Raw genomic sequence first — 20,899 nt, 5'->3', positions numbered from 1 at the left:
TAACCAGAACGCTTTGTATTTCTCTGTATGTACAACTCCCACTCCATTCAACAAGTTTGCATCCATTCCCTCCCAAGTTTCTCTCATCTCATTTCAAGCACCTTTGGAAAGTACTATTTACTAATTTTTTTAAAGAGGAAAAATACCTGCATACAATAAATTTCTTTCTTTTATTATTATATTTAAGCAGAACATTTTAACTATTCTGAAGATAACCATATCAGAAAAAAACTCAGCTTTTTCCCTTTTAAAGTTATTTTCCAGGTGGCAAAGTAAGTCCGTATATTTTAGGGTTTTTTGTTTTTGTTTTTTAAGCTTTACAAATCCACAACACAAAGTGGGATGTTTAGTCTTGTTCCCTCTAAATCTCATTTCTGTGGGATACAGAAATAGGCATTCTTAGATATAGTAAGTATGCATATCTATATGAGCACAGACACGTCTCTGTGTCCCCACACATACAAGTTTCACACTACATGCTAAAGGTTTGTGGGTGTCATTGCAGGTCTTTCCGTGTATGCACAAAGGGGAAGGAGAGGAAGAGCAACGTGCTAAAACAAGTTGAAGCAGCCAGACCTCAAGACCATAAGGCATCTCAGAGAGCAACACACATAAAAAATATTCCATTCCTCAGAAGTTAAATCACTGATACATGTAGAACACTTTCAGTTCTTACAGAGGAGGGGTAAGGACAAAAGCAAGATACCTTCTGAAGTCGTCTTGTAGGGAAGACAATAGTAATTCTTAAAAGCAATGGGTCCAGAGGAAGAATTCACTGCAAGATAATGACTCAGCAGGTGGGCTGGCTCCATCCTGCTCAATTCAGCTGAAGCCTGCCCAGCAGGCCCTGATCTTCAGGATTCAGGGTCACAGGGATTGGGCTTCTGTCTTAAGGAGTTTTGTACATCCAAACTCTGATAGGGACTCCCATTTTGTACCATGGAATATATACAAATTAAAACCACACACTCACCCCACAGTACAAGAACAAACAAGAAGAAGGGAAGCTCCTGCCACCAGCAATTCAGAAAGTTTAGGAACCACAGCTGTAACCTACCTGCTAAGGATTCTCTCACTCACACCTGTATTTGCCTGTCCATGAGGCACAACTCCTTGGACCTCTTAAAGGCACCAAATGACTATCTCCTGAACTGTAGGCAGTCATCCTTTTGTTTTGTTTTTAATTTTTAAATTGTAGTTGATTTACAATGTTCTGTCAATTTCTGCTGTACCGCAAAGTGACCCAGTCATATATACATATGTACATGTATTCATTTTCTCATATTATCCTCCATCATGTTCCATCACAAGCGATTGACTATAGTCATGTGTACTATACAACAGGATCTCACCACTTGCCTGTCACCCTTTCAAAATTCAAATATTATGTAACATGACAGACTGCATCAAGGGTTAAAAATGCTTCACTGGATGTCCTTTGCAGTGATAGATAAAGCCCACATCCTAACTTCTGCCTTAAGGATCTTGCCACAGCAGCTCCTGGCCAGTCAATTCCGCCTCCACAAGGCCGCCTTCACCTGTTCTGCTTCCTGCACCTGCCTGCTCCCCCAGGGCCACACCAAGGTCCTGGTTCCTAGGGCGCCAAGTTTCTCATTTGCAGGGCCTCCTCACTGGCTTCCTGGACCCCTTTTACCCTCTGTCACTTCCTCAGGCTGAAGCCAGGGGAGTTCTGGGTGGGGCTCAAATCTGTAGGGCGGGGCAGGTCCACCCATTCAAGCTCCCAGGTGCCAATAGATCGTCTGCTAAGGGCAAAGAACTGCCCCTCAGGCACTGTTCACCCTGAACCGTGGAAGTCCTGAGAAGCAGGAGGTGATGTTGACGCTTCACCCACCCCACCCCACCTTAGTTGGATCCTCAATTTACTGGAGTTCCCGTCGTGGTGCAGTGGTTAACGAATCCGACTAGGAACCATGAGGTTGCGGGTTCGGTCCCTGCCCTTGCTCAGTGGGTTAACGATCCGGCGTTGCAGTGAGCTGTGGTGTAGGTTGCAGACGCTGCTCTGATCCCGCTTTGCTGTGGGTCTGGCGTAGGCCGGTGGCTACAGCTCCGATTCGACCCCTAGCCTGGGAACCTCCATATGCCGCGGGAGCGGCCCAAAAAGTAGCAAAAAAAAAAAACAAAACTTACTCAGGTACTCAAAGCAATAATGAAGGATAATGCTGCTCCGGAATTGCATGCTCTTCAGAAGCCTACTTAGTTCCGACCTCTTCAGGAACGCCCCCTCCCCACCCTCCGGCTCCGGGCCCTCTTCCGGCCCCGCCTCTGTCCGTGAGCGAGCACAGACCGGCCCTGCCCACTTCCGGCTGGAGGGGGAACTGCCAATCACTGCGCGAGGACCTCGCAGTGCATCCCGGGACCTCCGCTGGGTTCTTTGTCCCTCAGGCCCTCGTAGTTCCCGCCCCTGGGCCTGCGGGCTGTGCCTCTGCATTCGAGCGGTTGTCGGGAGGAAGGGCCTGTGGTTCATTTGACCTGGGCCTCGCGGCATTTCCCTGGGTCTCCCCAGCCTGTGGGGCCCTGAGTGGGGGTCGGCACTAGGTGAGTGAGATAGTCCGGTGGCCCACAGTTTGGGTATGATGTTCCACGTAGGGAAAGGGTGGAGAGGAGGTTGGCCAGCCGATCCTACACTGCCTGCCTTGCCGGGCCTGTTCAGCTTTGTTTTCCGCAGACCAGGGGTCCCCAGGCCTGCAGTGTCGACTGGCAACATGAAAACTGGGCATGTGGCCCTGCAGACTTCCCAAGTATTTAGGATACAAGCCGAGGTGGGAGAGTTACCTTCTGAAGGTAATTAAGGACCAATAGATGGTTTTTAGTTGGAAGATAATCATACTAGAAAATGCCTTTCATACAGGGAGAGACGTGGGCAACTTGAATTGGGGCAGAAGCAGTGACTGCCAAGCTGGTTCTGTGCACTTCATGGTTGGTTTACCTAATGACCTAGTTCTGACTCGTTGGGCAGAATGGTTTTAGGGTGTGCTTGGGAAAAGGGGGCACAAGAACACCTGGAGTGCTTGAGCGCTTTGTTACTTTCCTTGCATTGTCCTAGAATCCTTTTTATTGTGTTTTTTTATTTTTTGTGTTTTGCTTCTTTAGGGCTGCACCCGAAACATTTTTTTTTTCTTTTTTGTGTTTTTGCCCTTTTTAGAATCCCTTTTAAATATATCCATTCCGGAGATACCATCGTGGCTGAGCGGTCCCTGACCCTGTCTAGTATCCATGAGGATGCCGGTTCCATCCCTGGCCTTGAGGTTCCTAAGGTTCCCGGGTAGCTGTCGTGCTGGTTGCAGATGTGTCTTGGATCCAGCATTGTGTGGCTTGGCTGTGGCATAGGTTGGTGGCTACAGTTCCTGTTCCACCCCTGGCTTGGGAACCTCCAGTACTGGAGGTGCGGCCTTAAAAAAAAAAAAAAAAAAAAAAAAAAAAAAAAATCCAGTCTTAAAGGTATTATTATTTTTCTTCCTTTAAATGCTCTGGCATTTATTGGCTGTGTGAAATTGGCCAGGGCTTTTTTTTTTTTTTTTTTTCCTCTTTTTAGGGCCACTCCAGCGGTATATGAAATATCCTAGGCTAGAGTCAAATTGGAGCTCAGCTTCGGGCCTGCATTGCAGCCGCAACAACACAGGATCCAGCCTCTTCTCCCTGGATCATAGCTCTTGGCAATGCTTAATCCTTAATCCTCTGAGGGAGCCCAAGGAGAGCCCACATCCTCATGGATACTAGTTGGGTTGTTACTGCTGAGCCACAATGTGACATCCAGGGCAAAATTTTTATTTTTCTTTCTTTCTTTCTTTCTTTTGCTTTTTAGGGCCACACCCCTGGCATATAGAGGTTCCCAGGCTCAGGGTCAAATCAGAGCTACAAGTGCTGGCCTTCACCACCACTGCCACAGCAATGCCAGAACCGAGCAACATGTGGGACCTCCACAACAGCTCTCAGCAATGCCAGATCCTTAAGCCACTGAGCAAAGCCAGGGATTGAACTTGCACTTTCGTTGAACCTGCAACCTCATGGTTGCCAGTTGGATTTGTTTCGCCTGTGCCACCACGGGAACTCCCAGGGCAAGATCTTAAAACATCCATCAGCTTTCATTCTCTGATCTCTGGCCTCTCACTTCAACCTCCCCCCAAGTCCCATTCATTCCCCGTCTTCCCTTAGCCTACTCACAGGTAACCATTTGAAAGTACTGAAGTTTGAAAATCAGTGAAGCCTTAGTCCTTAGCTCTTATATAACAAGTAGTATTGGTGGGTAGGGAGATTGGCTTGGAAAGAACTGTGTAAGTTAGTGTCTTTTGCTTGCCACTGAGGATTTGGGCAGCTTTTCTGAGACAGCAGCTTTTAGGTTAAATATCAGTGCTTTTTTTTTGTTGTTTTTTTCCTAAGAGTGTTTGAGGGGATTTTTGTTTGTTTGTTTTGTTTAGGCATGTGTAAGCTCGCAGGCCAGGCGTGGAACCTGCACCATAGCAGTGATCTGAGCCACAGCAGTGACAATGCTAGATCCTAGGCCACCAGCGCACTCCAGCTTTTGAGGTTTTATGAGATAGTCTCAAGTTGTATTGTCAATGTGTTAAATGCCATGTACTATGACATGTGCCCTCCATTCTTGAGAACTGAATCCCAGAAGTTAATCTGGCAAGGACATCTAGCTAGTTAAGTGGTCCACTTGGATGCAGACCTAGTTCTGTCAGGTTTGGCTACCTCTCGATTTGTGTTTTGTCTGTTCTCACTGACAAAACTCAGTAATGCTGGAATGAATAAGCTCTTGTATTTCCCTTAAATTTTTTTTTTTTGCGTATGTCATGAAGTGTGAATAAATGTGAACCTATCAAACATGACAAAGAGAAGGCACTTTGAGATGGAAGCAGAGGGAAGGCTAGGATGCAGTGGGTGTATGAAGGGGCAGTATGCAGTCTAGTTGAATGATAGTTGGCTTTTGGCTTTCTAAATGAAGGTCTTCTAACCAAGTAGAAATCTTTACTTTTGTAAAGTCCCCAGTGTTCCTTGTTTGTTTTTCTGGTCTGCCTTTTTGTGTTGTGTGTGAACACTGAAATCTCAGGGTGATTTTCTTCTGTAATGTATACTTTTAATAGGTTGCATTGAAAAGTGTCTGTGAGTACTTGAGAGTGAATTGGGTGTAAGTTGTATAGTTGTGCCTGTGTTCATTTCATACCCAATGGTCGCCAAGGAATCATTCCTTAACTCGTTTTGGAGAAGTGGTGGGATATTGTCTCCATTTCAGTGTGACTATCTGAAATGGAAGGTTTTCATGCATTCCACCAGGAGGGGGCGCTGTGTCCATTGACTGTGAGGAGGGGTTGAGGCCTATACTTTCCACAGAGGGGAGGTGAGGTGGGGTCTGGCAGGCTTTCTTCTGTGACCCAGGATGCCTACAGGGGCTTCGCGGTGGCAGGGGTCTCTGCAGGCAGCTGGGAGAGGTTGTGTCTGCTCTGGATCCCCCTGGGTGCTAGGTGGTACCTGTCAGCCCCCCTCTCTTCTATCAATGCTCCATCATCTTTGGATTCATGGGGGTTTTGGCTTCAGGACCTCAGGGGGCTCTGTCTGTGCAGACAGGAGCTGGGTTTCCTGACAATGGAGATGACCCTGGGAGGACAATGTAAGGAGAACTGAGGAAATATGGGGAGATGCTTCCTAGGTGGGACTGAGTTCTGAGGGTGCCTGCCTTCAGGGGATACAAGAGGGGCTCCATGTGGAAAACTGGGTTTTTGGTTGGATTTGAGTGCAGTAGAGAAATCATGTGGTAGGTGGAGGCCAGGATTCCCGGCACCGTTTCCAGTGGAGGCTGTCCTTCCCTGTGGTGTGTCCTTGTCCCCTTGTCCAAAGTTAACTGACCCCACCATGAGGATTTAGTTCTGGCTCACTGGTGTTCCTCTCCTCTGGGCAGCTGTTTTGCTGCCAGTGCCACCCTGTGTTGGTGACTGAAGCTTCACCGTAGAGTGTGAAGTGAGGGTGAGAGATGCCTGCAGCCTGTTCTCTCTGAGGATCCCTTTGACTCTTTTGGGTTCCACACAAAGAACAGAAGGATTTGCTCTATGATGGAAACAGCTTCATGCTCCTGGTCTCTGAAGATAGAGGCTCTGTTACCTGCAAACAGGTGGTCACACAGCAGAAACTTTTATGAATCCTTGTGGCCCTGGGAAGGAAGGGGAAGAAAAGGCCTAAGGACTCAGGGTCATTTTGGAAGAATTCTTAGAACAAAACTTCATACAACCTTGATGCAATTCCATGACCAGTATTAAGAAAGAGAATCAGATGTGTGCTCCCAGAGACGCTGTCTGTTGTTCCTCAGGGAGCATCAGTGTTGTTTCATTAAGAGCTCCAGAGGATTGTAAGGTGAGGCCAAGGAGGTGAGCATGTGAGCTCCTGCATGTGTTTGTGGGAGTTCCAAGCAAGCTTTAGCCCAAAGAGAGGCAAGAGAGTCTGCCCCATAGGGCTTCTGAAGGGAAAAGTCAGTGCGGCCCCCATACCCTATGTGAGCCGAATGTTGGGACATCTGTATGGGGATGAACACATGTATCCAAGCAGGAACAATCTCACTTTGTTCTCCATGTAGGAAGGGACTGTTCCTGAATCTTTTCTGAGACAAAGGCGGGAGAGTTTGGCCTTTTCAACATTTCAAAGTTGGCCTTGGTCTTACAGCTTGTGGGTGTGGTGGGCACAGGGGAGAGAGCTTTTACCTATGATGGTGGGTTCTCAAGATGCTGATGTGATTCCTCCACACAGTACCGATGAGAAAGTGACCCAGAGCTGGAGGAAGAAGAGGAGGAAATGGCAGCTTCTCAGGTAACCGTCCTGTCCTAGGTTGGAATCTGTGTCTGCTTTTCCTCCTGAAATGCCATGAATTGAGAATGTAAGAATCATGAATTCTGTCCTTCTGATATTCTTGCCTGGAGAGGATGTTCTCAAGTACCTTTTCCTTGTGCACTTAGGGTAGTCAGGATCAGCTCTTAAAAAGGCTGTCACTCTGCCCCAGAGCCTTTTCAGCATTGTCTGTGCACAGGATCCCTGTGGAGCATGCATTGTCACGATGAATCATTACCTTTCAAGGGTTGAAACTCTTCCGTTGGTGAGACATCACCATGGGAAGGCATGTCTAGAACAGTTTTATGGCTCCCATGTCATCCCCTTTAAGGGAGGTAGAAATATGGTAGAGAATACTACTGTTTCAAATATATAGTATTGAATGTTTGAAGACATTAAAAACATTCAAAGCATTTCTTTTGACTTGCTGCTTTCATCTTGAGTCACATAATGACCTCAGCTTTGGCACATGGCATGTGCCCTTTCCATTTCAGGGACTTCTGACAGTCGAGGATGTGGCCATCGATTTCTCTCCAGAGGAGTGGGAATGTCTGGACCTCGGTCAACGGCACCTGTACAGAGATGTGATGTTAGAGATCTGTACGCACCTGGTCTCCTTGGGTGAGGACCCCTTCCTTCCAGAATTCCTTTTCTCCCACTGGGTGTGGGATCCTGCATTTGCAGAATGTCTCCTGCCATTTTCTTGCCCATACAATAGATTTTCAGACCCCACCGTTTTAGGAGTAACTGAGAGTTGGTGGGTGCAGGTAGAAAGGCTTCATAATGAGGCATCCTCATTGTAACCGAAGTCCTCCTTGAGGAAAGCTGCCTCCTTCACTTTAGATTATTTGCAGTTCTGGAAGTTCATATGTATAAAGAGCTCTGCTGGCCTCTTAAAATCAGATTTGGACCCTTTACTTTTGACTCAGTAGTCCTTAGATGGGGAAGAGAGGAACTGATTTTTACCTGTCACTCAGGGTCTGCAATGTGCTTTCAAAAGGCAGTATCTGGGGAAATTACTGCCTAGAATGTTTTACCATTCCACAGTGCCATCTCTTGCACCTGAGTCCAATCCTAGATTGGATATTGGTGAATCTCTAGGAAAACGTATGTTTTTCTTTCCAATGAACAGAGTATGTTATCTCTAAGCCAGACCTGGTTCGCTTGTTGGAGCAAAAGAAAGATCCCTGGGATGTGAAGGGAATGGAAACAGTAGCCATACAGCCAGGTATGTGTGCATGGGTGAAGGAGATGACACAGGAAGCTTACAATAGGCTTTGGGAAGATGTGCTTCAATGGCACTGATTTTTGAGAAACACAGGTTTATTCTGTCTCTGTCTTAGAGCGACATCTGCTGCCAAAATCTTGTGTTCCTTAGCCCTCCATGTGTTTTCCTTCACCATGGAGGATTCTCTCTCACATCCACATGGAGAGCCAGAATCCTGGTCTTGACCTGTGAGGACCTGTATGTCTTGATTGTTCTTTATCTTTTTTTGTTTGTTTGTTTGACTTTTTGCCGTTTCTAGGCCACTCCTGGGGCATATGGAGCTTCTCAGGCTAGGGGTCAAATCAGAGCTGTAGCCACCAGCCTACGCCAGAGCCACAGCAATGTATGCTCTGAGCCACATCCGCTACCTACACCACAGCTCATGGCAACTTGTGATCCTTAACCCACTGAGCAAGGCCAGGGATCGAACCCACAATCTCATGGTTCCTAGTCTAATTCATTAACCACTGAGCCACGATGGTTCTCCCTCTGGCTGTTCTTGCTTTTTTTTGTTTTTGTTGTTTTTTGTTTGTTTGTTTTTTTCCATTTCTGACTCTTTTAGGGCTGCACCTGTGGCACATGGAAGTTCCCAGGCTAAGGGTTGCATCAGAGCTGTAGCTGCCTGCCTACACCACATCCACGGCAATTTGGGATCCTAACAGCATTCGCGACCTATACCACCGCTCTTGGAAACACCAGATCCTTAGCCCAGTGAGTGTGACTAGGGATGGAATCCATTTCCTCATGGATACTAGTCAGATTCGTTTTCTCTGAGCCATGATGGGAACTCCCACCTGGCTTTTTTTCCATTGCTTTTGGGTCCTAGGAAAGGCTGTGCACATTTCTGAGTAACTCTCTGTTGAGCTCGTTTTTCATGCTGTTTCTTCACCTAATCAGAAGTGAGTGAGGAGAGTCGTGGAAACACTGGAATTTGATGCCAACATTCTAGGAGCAGTGGGGACAGATACTGTATGTTTTCTGCTTTTAAATGTCCAATCCCATGGAAACTTGGACCATGACCCTAGAAGGTTCAGACTAAGTAACTGTGTCAAAGTATAATGCACCTTCCTAAATGTTACCCTCAAATTTATTTCATTGTATCCTTATTTTGGGAGGAACTAACATGCTACATGTTAAGTGTATTTTCCCCTTATCAGTGGTATAAGAATATGTCTAATTACTCATAGAATTTTTCACTAAATTAATGCATAGTGGAATCAGATTATTTCCCCACAGTCATTAAAAGTCTTCATTCTTCTTTGATTCCTGAAGAACCATCCTTTTCTAAATGTGTCCTTTTTAACCTGAAGCTTCTCAGAAGTGTGTTCTGTGTTTTCACTTTTGGATGAGATTTATATCAAAATCACCCATAATAATAGATGTGAAGTATCGACTAAAACACATTCCAAATAGCACATATTTGGTTAGACGTCAGTCAGATAATTAGTCATCACACTGTATCTATGAAAATGTTTGGTTCATAAATATAAGAGTGCTTGAAGCAGAAAATATTCTTTTTTTTGTTTTTGGAAATCTATTTCTGGAGTGTCTGTTGTGGCTCAGTGCATTAAGAACCCAACGTACAGAGTTCCCTTTGTGGCACAGGGGAAACGAATCTGACTAGTATCCATGAACTTGTGGGTTGATCCCGGGCCTCACTCTGATTTGACCCCTAACCTGGGAACTTCCATATGCCATGGGTGAGGTCCTAAAAAAAGAAAAAGGACCCTCTGGAGTGTCCCTGAGGATGTGGGTTTGTTCCCTGGTCTCAGCCAGTGGGTGAAAGTTCTGGCACTGACACAAGCTGTTGTTTAGGTTGCACATGCAGCTTAAATCTATATTGCTGCGACTTAAGCCAGCAGCTGCAGCTCTGATTCAATCCCTAGCCCAGAAGCTTCCATATATTGCATATGTGTTCCAAAAAGGAAAAAAAAATTCTATTTCCCTCAAGGTGTCATGAATCATGGTATATTTCATTTCAAACATTTATTAGTATATGATTCTTTGCATATGTTACAACTTTGATGTTCTTCCTACATTTATAAAGAATGTTTTATTTGTATTCTAAAGAAGGCATGACAACCTTTATATTTTTATATCTGTTACAGTGATGTATCTGTAATAAATTTCTTAAATTTTTCTTTGTCATTTAACTCTTTTTTTTTTTTTTTTTTGTCTTTTTGCCATTTCTCGGGCTGCTCTCGTGGCGTATGGAGGTTCCCAGGCTAGGGGTCGATTCAGAGCTGTAGCCACCGGCCTACGCCAGATCCACAGCATCGCAGGATCTGAGCCGCGTCTGCAACCTACACCACAGCTCATGGCAGCGCCAGATTGTTAACCCACTGTGCAAGGGCAGGGACCGAACCTGCAACCTCATAGTTCTTAGTCAGATTCGTTAACCACTGTGCCACGACAGGAACTCCATTAACTCCTTATTCATTCAAATTTTTAGTTCAGTTTTAGATGACCAACTATAATCCATATTTTATGAAATTCTCCTGCCTGTTACACATGCGACTGACTCAGAATATTTTCTTTTTTTTATTTTTAAAAAGTTTATTAGAATATAGTTGCTCTACAAGGTTGTAATCCTTTCTGGTGTACAGCAGAGTGATTCAGTTATAAAAAAAGAACCCACATTCATTTTTTTGAAGATTATTTTGCTTTACCCAATACCACAGAATATTGGGTAGAGTTCCCTGTGCTATGTAGCAGGTTCCCATTGGTCAGTTTTTCCATATACCCCCGAGTGTATATGCCAATCCTAACCCCCCGATCTAGTCCTCCCCTGATGTGTCTCCTTTGGTAACCGTAAGTGTGTTTTCGAAGTCTGTGTATCTATTGCTGTTCTGCAAATAAGTTCATTTGTCTACTTTAAGATTCCACGTATAAGTGATATCCTATGATATTTGTATTTCACTTTCTAACTTCATTTAGTGTGATAATCTATAGGTCCATCCATGTTGCTTCACATGGCATTGTTTCAATCTTTGTTATTGGTGAGTAATATTCCATTGTATATATTCATCACACTCCTTTGTCAGTGGACATTTAGGTTGCTTCCATGTCTTGGCAATTGTAAATAGTGCTGCAAAGAATATTGGGGTGCATGTATCTTTTTGAATTAAGGTTTTGTCTGGATAGATGCCCACAAGGTGGATTGCTAGATTAATGATTTTAGATCTGTTTTTAGTTTTTTGAGAGACCTGCATACTGTTTTGCATAGTGGTTGTGTCAGTCGAAATTCCGACCAACAGTGCTGGAGGGTTTTCTTTCCTTTGTACCCTCTTCCACATTTAAAGTTTGTAGTCTTTTTGATGATGGCCCTTCTGGCTGGTATAAGGTGGTACCTCATAGTAGTTTTGATTTATATTTCTCTAATAATAGCAGTGTTGAACAGCTTTTCTTGAATTTTTTGGCCATCTGTATATCTTATTTGGAGAAATGTCTATTTAGATCCTCCCATGTTAGGCACCTTTCCAGCTTTTGCCTCTTCAGATATTTCTCTGGTCCTTTCTCTCGCTCTTCAACTTCTAGCTCCTCAGTAATGGAAATATTGGTGCATTGCATGTTGTCCCACAGTTCTCTTAGACTATCCTCATTTCTTTTCATTCTTCTCTTATTCCGTTGCTCATCAGTGATTTGCAGCAGTCTGTCTTCCGCCTTCCTTATTCATTCTGCTGCCTGCTGCTCTTGGTACCTTCTCGTGATTTTTCATTTTGGTTACCATGTTCATCTCTGCTTGTTTGTTCTTTAAATCTATTTCTTTGTTAAATATTTCTTGTAATTTATTGATCTTTGCCCCATTTTTTTCTCCCAGAGATCATGGATCATCTTTACTATTATTACTCTAAATATTTTTTTTGTAGTGCCGCACCCCTGGCACATGGAAATTCCCAGACAAGGGGTCCATTTGGGGCTATAGCTGGCTACCTACACCACAGCTCCTGGCAACACTGGATCCCTTACCCATTGAGCGATGCCAGGGATTGAACCCATGTCCTCATGGATAGTAGTTGGATTCCTTCCTGCTGAGCCACATGGGAACCCCCTCATTAAAGTATTTTTAATGTAGATTGCTTGCCTCCACTTCACTTAGCTGTTTTTCTGGGTTTTTGTCTTTTCCTTCATCTGGCACATATTTCTCTGTTACTTCATTTTGTCTAGCTTTTATTTTGTTGAGCTTTCTGTGTGGTGTCTTTTTGGCAGTCTACACAGTTGTGCCCTCTCTTGCTTCTGGAGTGGGAAACGTTGTGGGTGAAGTTGATACAGGGGCTTGTGGCAGGCTCCCTGGTGGAAGGGACTGGTTCCTGCCCACGGGTAGGTGGATGTGAGTCTTGTTCCTCTGGGTGTGAGTAGAAAGGTGGCTGTGTCCCTGAGAGGACTTTAGGCAGCCTATTTGCTACTGGGTTCCCACTCTGTTGTTGGGACTGGGGCTTCTCAGCCTTGATGGATGGGGCCAGAGTTTTCCAACGTGGTGGCCTCCAGGGGAGCTCACACCTGTGCTTATTCCCTGGGCCCTCCAGCTCCAATGTCCTGGCCTTACACTAAGCCACAGCTGAGCTAGTCTTTGCCAGGAGACCCTGCAAAAGCCGCAGGTAGTTCTGAAGCAGATTCTTATGGAGTCCCTGCTTTGTCCTGGGACCCAGTGCACATGGAAACCTTTGTGTGCCCTGCAATAGTAGAGTCTTTCTTTTCCCTAGACCTGTGGTGCTCCTGTGCTTTCAGTGCCAAGTGGTCTGGGGACTTTTATTCCAAATACCAGACCCCTGGGCTGGGAATCTGATAGGGTTTGGGAACTCTTGTTGGAGAGCCTCTGCATTATAGTGATTTTCCAGTCTATGAGATGCCTCCCTGGTGGGCTCATATTGATAAACTCCCCTACTGCCATCTTGATGTTGCTTCTTCTTTGTCTTTGTGTGTAGGATGTTTTTTTTGTAGCTCCCAGTCTGTGTTGTTGATGATTGTTCAGCAGTGAGTTGTTAATTTTGGTGTTTCTGTGAAAAGAGGTGAGTTCGAGGCTTTCTACTCCACCTTCTTATATCTGAATCTGTGAAACATTTCCTTTTCATAGATGTGTAGTCCCTATTCAATGTGAGAATTATTTAGATGGATTACTTTTTAAGTGCATGCATTTGCTGTGTTGAGCTTCCTCGACAACTAATTATCTCATTTTTGCTTCACAGTTCTTAAACAATTGCTTCCCTTTCTAGGACAGGTTTACCAAAATCAGTTCATTTTCATTTTTCTTCCTGGCATATTCAGAATGTAAATGACAATTTTCAACTCAGTAGACTGGAGACAATATGATGTTGCATTCAAATTGGAAAGCCCAATCTGTGTATTGCCAGTAAAACTGTGTTCTTGAATGATTGCCCCTCCATTGTTCATTCTTTCTGTAACTTCTTTGTCATTCTTGGTTAATGGTCAGGGTTGTCGTTTGTCTTTATGAGTGCTTATGGAAAGCATCTAAATCATGCCTCCATGTGTTGAGGAATTTATATTTCTTTTGCGAGAAGAACTTTTGAATTGGACGTAATTATTGACATGTTTATGATTTTGTCAATGTTAGGTGTTAATGCATTTTTAATTTTTGGAAAAAGAAACAGAAAAATACCGTGTTAACTATTTGAATTATACAGTTAGGTTTATTATTTATATTTGCATGTTTGTGATAGTGAACTGCTTAAATTTTCATCTTGAGAAACAGACTCAGAACTTGTTGAACAACCACCTTCTCGTTTCCCTCAATTCCATTCTCAAGGTTGCCTTTAACCCAATGGATTGTTTCCTCAGATGTACCCAGGTTTTTCCATGTGATCTCATTTCATTTGACTCTTCTGCTTTTGGAAGTTAAGCCCTTGTCCACTGCATCACTGGCAAATACTTTCTGCCATTCCATAGGTTGTTTTCTCTTCTTTTTTGAGAATACACTTTATTGAAGTATAGGAAATTTTAGAAATTGTAGTACTTTCAGGTATATAGCAAAATATGTCATTTTTACATATGCACATACCTTTTCCTTTTTGGGCTCTTTGTCCATCTAAGTTATCACACAGGATTGAGTAGATTACCCTGTACTATAGAGTAGGCCATTGCTACCTCTCTCGTTTATGTATAGTAGTGTTTGTATGTCATTCCCAATGCCCTAATTCATCTGCCTCCTGCCCATTTCTCATTTGGTCATGATAGATTAGGTTTCAGAATCATTGGGTAATTTCTTTTTTGTACATTCTAGTGTATCATTTCAATATGACTCCATTTATTCTTCAGTAATCTCATATGATATTTATCTTTTTCTGTCCGACTTCATCTAGTATGATAATTTTTATGTCCATCCACGTTGCTTCAAATGGCCTTGTATTTTAGGTTGAGTAATAGTCCTCTGTATGTTTGTATCACATTTTCTTTATCCATTCTTCTGTTGATGAGCATTTAATTTGCTTCCATGTCTTACCTATTGTAAACAGTGCTGCTCTGAATATTGGAGTGCATGTATGTTTTCAAATTATAGTTTTCTCCAGATAGATGGCCAGAACGGGAATTGCTGGATCATACGGTAATTCTATATTTAGTTTTCTAAGGCACCTCCATACTATTTCTCCATAGTGGTTGCACTAGCTTACATTCCCTGCAAGAGTGGAGGAGGTTTCCCTTTGTTCCACACCTATTCCAGCACTTAGTGTTTGTAGACTTTTTGATGATGGCCATTCTGACTGGTATGAGGCAATAAGTCCTTTGATTTTTTTTTTTTTTTTTTTTAAATTTAACTGCCATGCATGCAACATATGGAAGTGTCTGGGCTAGATGCTGAAATGGAGCTACAGCCATGGCCTACACCACAGCTGCAGCACTAGTGCAGCACTGGATCTCAACCACATCTGGGACCTCTGGTGCAGCTTACATATCACTGGATCCCAAACGAACTTCCTGAAGCCAGGAATCAAACCAGCATCTTCAGGGAGACAACTTTTTGATTCCTTGACCCACGGAGCCACAACAGGATCTTCTCCTTTAATTTCAATTTGCATTTCTCTCATTGTTAGTGGTGTTGACCATCTTTTCATTTGCTTTTTGCCCTTCTGTCTGTCTGTCTTTGGAGAACTGTTGTTTAGAATTGAGGTCCATTTTCTATTTAGGTTGTTTGTTTTTTGGTATAACCCTGTATGAGACATTTGAATATTCTGGAAAGTTCTTTGTTGTTGGTTGCATCATTGGCAAGGATTTTCTCACAGTCTGTGGGTTGTCTTTTCATTTCGTGTATGTTTTCCTTTGCTGTACAAAGGCTTTGTAGCTGACTTAGGTCCCATTTCTGTATTTTTGTGTTTCCTTTCATTCCTCTAAGAGGTGGGTCACAAAGCTTATTGCTGCAATTTATGGCAAAGGTTTTTCTGCCTGCATTTTCCTCTAGGAGTTTTAGAGTATGTGGTCCTATTTTTAGGTGTTTAATGCATTTGGAGTGTGTTTTTGTGGATGGTGTTAGCAAGTGTACTAATATCATTTTTTGTACATGTAGTTGTCCGGTGTTCCCAGCATCACTTATTGAAGGTACCATATTTTATCCATTGTATACTGTTGTCTCTCATGCCATAGATTAGTTGTGCCTAGGTGCATGGGTTTCTGATCCACTGACCTATACTTCTGTTTTGGTGCCAATACCATCCTGTTTTAACGAGTGTAGCTTTGTAGTAAAGACTGAAGCCAGGGATCCTGATTTCTCCAGTGGAATTTTCCTTTCTCTAGATGGCTTTGACGATTCAGAATGTTTTGTGTTGACACATACATTTTGAAGCATGTTCTTCTATTTCTGAGAAAAATGCCATTGTTAATGTAATAGGGATGGGTACTGACTCTGTAGGTGGCCTTGGGTAGTATAGTCCTTTGGAAAATGTTGATTCTTCCAATCCAAAGTGTGGTAGAGCTTACAGTCAGTTTGTGTTATCCTTGTTGCCCTTCATCAGTATCTTGTAGTTTTGAGAGTATAGATATTTTTTCTCTTTAGGTAGATATATTTCCAGATATTTTTTTCTCTTTGATGGCATGGCAAATGCAATTGTTTCCTTAATAGATTTCTTATCCTGCATTGTAGGAGCATAGGAATGGAAGCTGTTTCTGTGTATTAATTTTATATTCTACATCGTTACCATATTTATTGATCACCTCTAACAGTTTTCTGGCATGTTTTGAATTTTCCATGTATCACATCATCTGCACCGAGTGACATTTGTTATTCCTCTTTTCTAATCAGATTCCCTTTCTTTTTTTTTTCTTTTTTCTCTGAACAGCATGACTAGGACATCCAAAACCATGTTGAGTCACAGGGGTGAGACTGGACCTCCTTGTCATGTTCCCAATCTTAGTGGAAATGTTTTCATCTTTTCTTGTTTTTTTTTTTTTGTTAATTTTTATTGTTATGTCCCCCACACACTTTTTTTTTTTTTTGTACTGTACAGCATGGGGACCTAGTTATACATACATGTAGTCATAATTTTTTCTCCCATTGTCGTACTATGTTTTAGGTATCCAGACATAGTTCTCAATGTTCATCTTTTCACCATTGAGAATTATGTTAGCATTGTGGTCGACATATATGTCTTTTCTGATGTGGATGTAACTTCCCTGTATGCCCACGTTCTGGAGAGATTTTATCAGAACTTGGTATTGAATGTTGTCAAAAGCTTTTTCAGCATCTACTGACTTGATCACAGTTTTCTTTCTTCACTTGGTTTATGTGGTTTGTATCATTACTTTAATTGTACAGGCCAAAGAATCCTTGTATACCATAGATGAACCCCACTTGATCATGTTTTATCTTTTAACTGTATCATTGGATTCCATCTGCCAATATTTTGTTGAGGAGTTTTACATCTCTGTTGATCTGAGATACTGGCCTGTCATTTTCTTTATTGTGGTATCTTTGTCTGGTTTTGGTATCAAGGTGATGTTGGCCTCATAGAATGAGCTTGGGAGTGTTCCTTCCTCTGCAATTTCTTCAGAAGAGTTTCAGAAGGATATGGGTTACCTCCTCTCTGAGTATTTGGCCTCTGATAGATTTGGCCTGTGAAGCCTTCTGGTCCTAACCTTTTTGTTGTTGTTGTTGTTACAATTTTGTAATCACAGTACTTGTCATTTCAGTGTCAGAACTCATGTTTGGTCAGTACATCTTTTCTGTTTTCTTCCTGGTTCAGTCTTAGATGCCTGTGGCTTTCTAAGTAAGTGGTTGTCCATTTTCTTCTAGGTTGTCCATTTTATTGGCATATAGTGACCTGTAGTAATCTCTTAGGATCATTTGTATTTCTGTGATGGCCTTCATAAATTCTTCCTTTTTATTTCTGATTTTACTGATTTGAACCCTCTCCCTTTTTTTCTTGATGAATGTGGCTAAAAGTTTATCAATTTTTTTTTATCTTTTCAAAAAATCACCTTTTAGTTTCATTTATTGCTTTGGTTTTCTTTCTCTCCTTGATTTCTGCTCTGATCTTTCTGATTGCTTTCCTTCACTAACTTTGGAGTTTGGGGTTCTTCTTTCCCTAGTAGCCTGAAGTGTATGATGAGGCTGTAAAATTGGGGTTTTTCTTCTTTCTTGAGGTAGGATTGTGTTGCTTTAATCTTCCCTCCTAGAACTGCTTTTGCTGTGTCCCATAGCTTTTGGACAGTTATATCTTCATTGCCATTTGTGTCCAGGTATTTTTTGTTTCTTCAGTGATCCATTGTTGAGCCTCCACATGTTTCAGTTATGTCTTGTTTGTTTGCTTGTTGCAGTCTTTCTCTTGTAGTTGATTTCTAGTCTCATCATGTAATGGTGAAATAAAATGCTTGATATGATTTCCGTTTTCTTGAATTTCCTGAGACTTTATTTGTAGCCCAAGGTATGAATTCTCCTGGACATTTTTTCCTGGGCACTTGAGAAGAAAGTGTATTCATGTGCTTTCAGATGAAACGTTCTATATGTGTAAACTAAGACCATATTGTGTATGGTATCATGTAATGCATGTGTTTCTTGACTTTTCTGTCTGGATGATCTGTCCATTGCTGAAAGAGGGGCACTGAAGTCCCCCACTATTGTGTTAGTTTTGATTTTTCATTTTATGAATGTGAACATTTACCTTATATATTACAGTGCCTCTGTGTTGGTTGCATATATAGATTTGTCCCTTGATCATTGGATAGTGTCCTTCTAGTTCCTCATAATATTCTTAATTTTTAAGTCTTTTTTGCTCCTCCTGCTTTCTTTTGGTTTTCCTTTGCATAGAATATCTTCTTTCATTCCTTCATTTTCAGTCCGCAGGCATCCCTAATTCAGAAGCTGGTCTCTTGTGATAGCACATAGATGGGTCTGGTTTTGTATCCATTCAGCCAGTCTATATCTTTTGGTTGGAACATTTCATCCATTTGCATTCAGGAGAATATCGATGTGTATATACTTACTGTCATTTTATAGACTATTTTGGATTTTTTTTTTATTGGTCCCTCTTTCTTCTTCCTTTCTCTTGTGATTTGCTGACTTTTTAGTATTGGATTTGAATTGTTTTTTCTTATGAGTGTGTCTATTGTAGGTTTTTGTTCTTTCAGGTTTTTTTTTCTTTTCTTTTCTTTTTTTTTTTTTTTTTTTTTGCATTTTAGGGCCACACTGGCAGCATGTGGAGGTTCCCAGGCCAGGGGTCCAATCCATCAAATGTGCCAGGCCTCACTGGTGGGCCAAGGATTTTTCCTTATCACCCTCAATTATGGTGCATTCTACCCTAGCTGTCTCAGTTTGTCTCCTCACAACCAACCCCAGTCTTCTCTCTGGATTTGACCTTGGCAGCCTGAGTCTCAGCACCCTTCTCTGGCTCACCTCAGAAGCTCAGCATATCTGGCTGTGGTGTGCTCAGCAGGAGTACCAAGGATCCCTGCAGGTCTTTCTCCAGTTTGCCCTCTGTAAACAGTTGCTAAATCTCCTGAGACTCCAAACTCCTTCTCTGTCCCAGGTGGTCTCTTCCAGTGAGGGGCCTTGCCTGTGTGCAAAAAATTTCATCTTTCACAGCTCTCCCCAGTGGGGGTGCTACCGCCATCCTGAGTCTTTTCTGTGTCTCTCTTTTTCTTTTTTCATAGCCAGGTCTGTGGAGATTTTCTTTCCCTTTTGGAAGTCAGAGATCTTCTGACAGCATTCTGTAGATATTCTGTGATCACTGTGGAGATCATTGTGGATGTATTTTTGATCCATTTGCCAGAGAAAGTGTGTTCCATGTCCTGCTTCTCCACCATCTTGTCCCGACCTCCAGCTTTCCAGGTTTGAATCAGGCAGCTCATTTTAATTTTTCCTCATATGTAGGCAGTCACTTCCTATGTATCACAACCTCCTTTATCAAGATGGAATTTCTTAGCACCTCTGCTGTGTGCCATCCACTTTCTCCTCTTCAAAGGTAGAACAGCCCTTTATCCTCATTCTGCAGAAATGGTAATTTGTTGTGACTATGCAACCTAGTCTTATTTTGTTTGTTTTTTTGTTTTGTCTTTTTCCCATTTATTGGGCCACTCCAGTGGCATATGTATGTTCCCAGGATAGGGGTCTAATCAGAGCTGTAGCTGCCAGCCTACACCACAGCCACAGCAATGCAGGATCCAATCTGCATCTGCAACCTACACCACAGCTCACAGCCAGACAGGATCCTTAACCCACTGATCGAGGCCAGGGATCAAACCTGCAATCTCATGGTTCCTAGTCAGATTCCTTAACCACTGAGCCACAATGGGAACTCCATGTTTAAATTTTTTAATGTGAATATCCTTATCATATGTGAATAGAGATCATTACTCCACATTTCCTGGTTTAGATAGCTTTTTATTTCTTTGCCTGCTCATCTTGGTTTGAAGAAATCAAGTACTAATTTTAATCAAAACTATGTGTGTGTTCATTCTTAAAATTTTCATATACAGAGACATTGTCTCCCACTATTGATCATGATGATAACTCTGTGTTTTTCCTGAATTATCTTTATTACATTTCTGTATTACTGTCAGTCCCTGATTTCAGAACAACAATCATCAAAGGGTACTTAATACTGCTATGTGTCTGTTTCATTAGATATTATTCTGTAGTATGATCTTAATCCTGTGTATGTGCACTTAATTTCTTAAATTACTAATCAACCCCCTGGATTTCATAAATAATTCTGAATTATTTTTGTTGTGTAATACTTGTAATGAGGTTTGGAGTTCTCATTTCTAGTATTTTGTTCAGGACTCTTGAATCAGTATTTATTAAAAATTGGCTTCTAATTTCATGGGGTTTTTTTTCCTTTGGCTAAATTTCCATTTCTAGTGTCTTTGCTTACTTTTCATATTGCTGAATAATGGCCTCATAAACAGTCTTTGGATAATTTTACTCCTACTCAAACTTTGGATATATTTGTGGAGAATTCATAGTTGTCCTTTTCTTTTTTTCCTGAGTTGGAATTATCCTGTCGAGGTATCGAATCCAGACATGTTCTCTTTTGGGGATTCTTTGCAATTAATATTTTAGTCTACTTAATAGTTTTAGGTTTGTTGTGATGATTTATTCCTTCATGCTGAAATCTAAATAGGTTGTATCTCCCTGGAAATTCATACCTTTTGTGAACCATCCAATTTGTTGGTATACACATATTCATAGTATCATCCTACACACACCTTTATTTCTGTGGTGTCATTTATAGGATCTCTGCTTTCACTTCTGATTTTAGTTGATGCTTCTCTTTTATTTTTTAATCTAGCTAAGCGATTGTCTCTTGTACATGAAATTGTTAAGTGTGTTCACGGAAAATGGTAATTTTGGAT

The 20,899-nt window shown here is 42.1% G+C and overlaps 2 protein-coding genes across 10 annotated transcripts in view; one reads left to right on the top strand and one right to left on the bottom strand.

Annotated features, from left to right (window-relative positions):
* The window catches only part of LOC100526059 (zinc finger protein 11-like), a 387,036-nt gene that overhangs the window by 165,175 nt on the left and 200,962 nt on the right, over positions 1–20,899 (bottom strand). The gene's annotated exons all lie outside the window — the stretch shown is intronic.
* LOC110262090 (zinc finger protein 493-like) overlaps positions 1–20,899 on the top strand; it is a 60,255-nt gene that overhangs the window by 33,176 nt on the left and 6,180 nt on the right. Inside the window, exons 1-6 of one of the 9 annotated variants that reach the window (XM_021101268.1) lie at positions 2,346–2,556; positions 2,687–2,802; positions 3,164–3,348; positions 6,757–6,816; positions 7,329–7,455; positions 7,967–8,062. The exons of 2 other annotated variants lie outside the window; for them this stretch is intronic. In XM_021101268.1, coding sequence (XP_020956927.1) covers positions 6,802–6,816; positions 7,329–7,455; positions 7,967–8,062 — 238 coding nt within the window. In that variant the 5' untranslated portion in view covers positions 2,346–2,556; positions 2,687–2,802; positions 3,164–3,348; positions 6,757–6,801. Of the gene's footprint in view, positions 1–2,345; positions 2,557–2,671; positions 2,803–3,163; positions 3,349–6,756; positions 6,817–7,328; positions 7,456–7,966; positions 8,063–20,899 lie in introns of those variants that run through there. 6 more of the 9 variants (XM_021101270.1, XM_021101267.1, XM_021101269.1 and 3 more) reach the window with 6 other exon arrangements.

The sequence above is a fragment of the Sus scrofa genome, chromosome 8, assembly GCF_000003025.6.
Source record: "Sus scrofa isolate TJ Tabasco breed Duroc chromosome 8, Sscrofa11.1, whole genome shotgun sequence".
NCBI classification, from domain to species: Eukaryota; Metazoa; Chordata; class Mammalia; order Artiodactyla; family Suidae; genus Sus; species Sus scrofa.
Note: the sequence above shows the minus strand (reverse complement) of the source record. Positions and strands in the feature narration are given on the sequence as shown.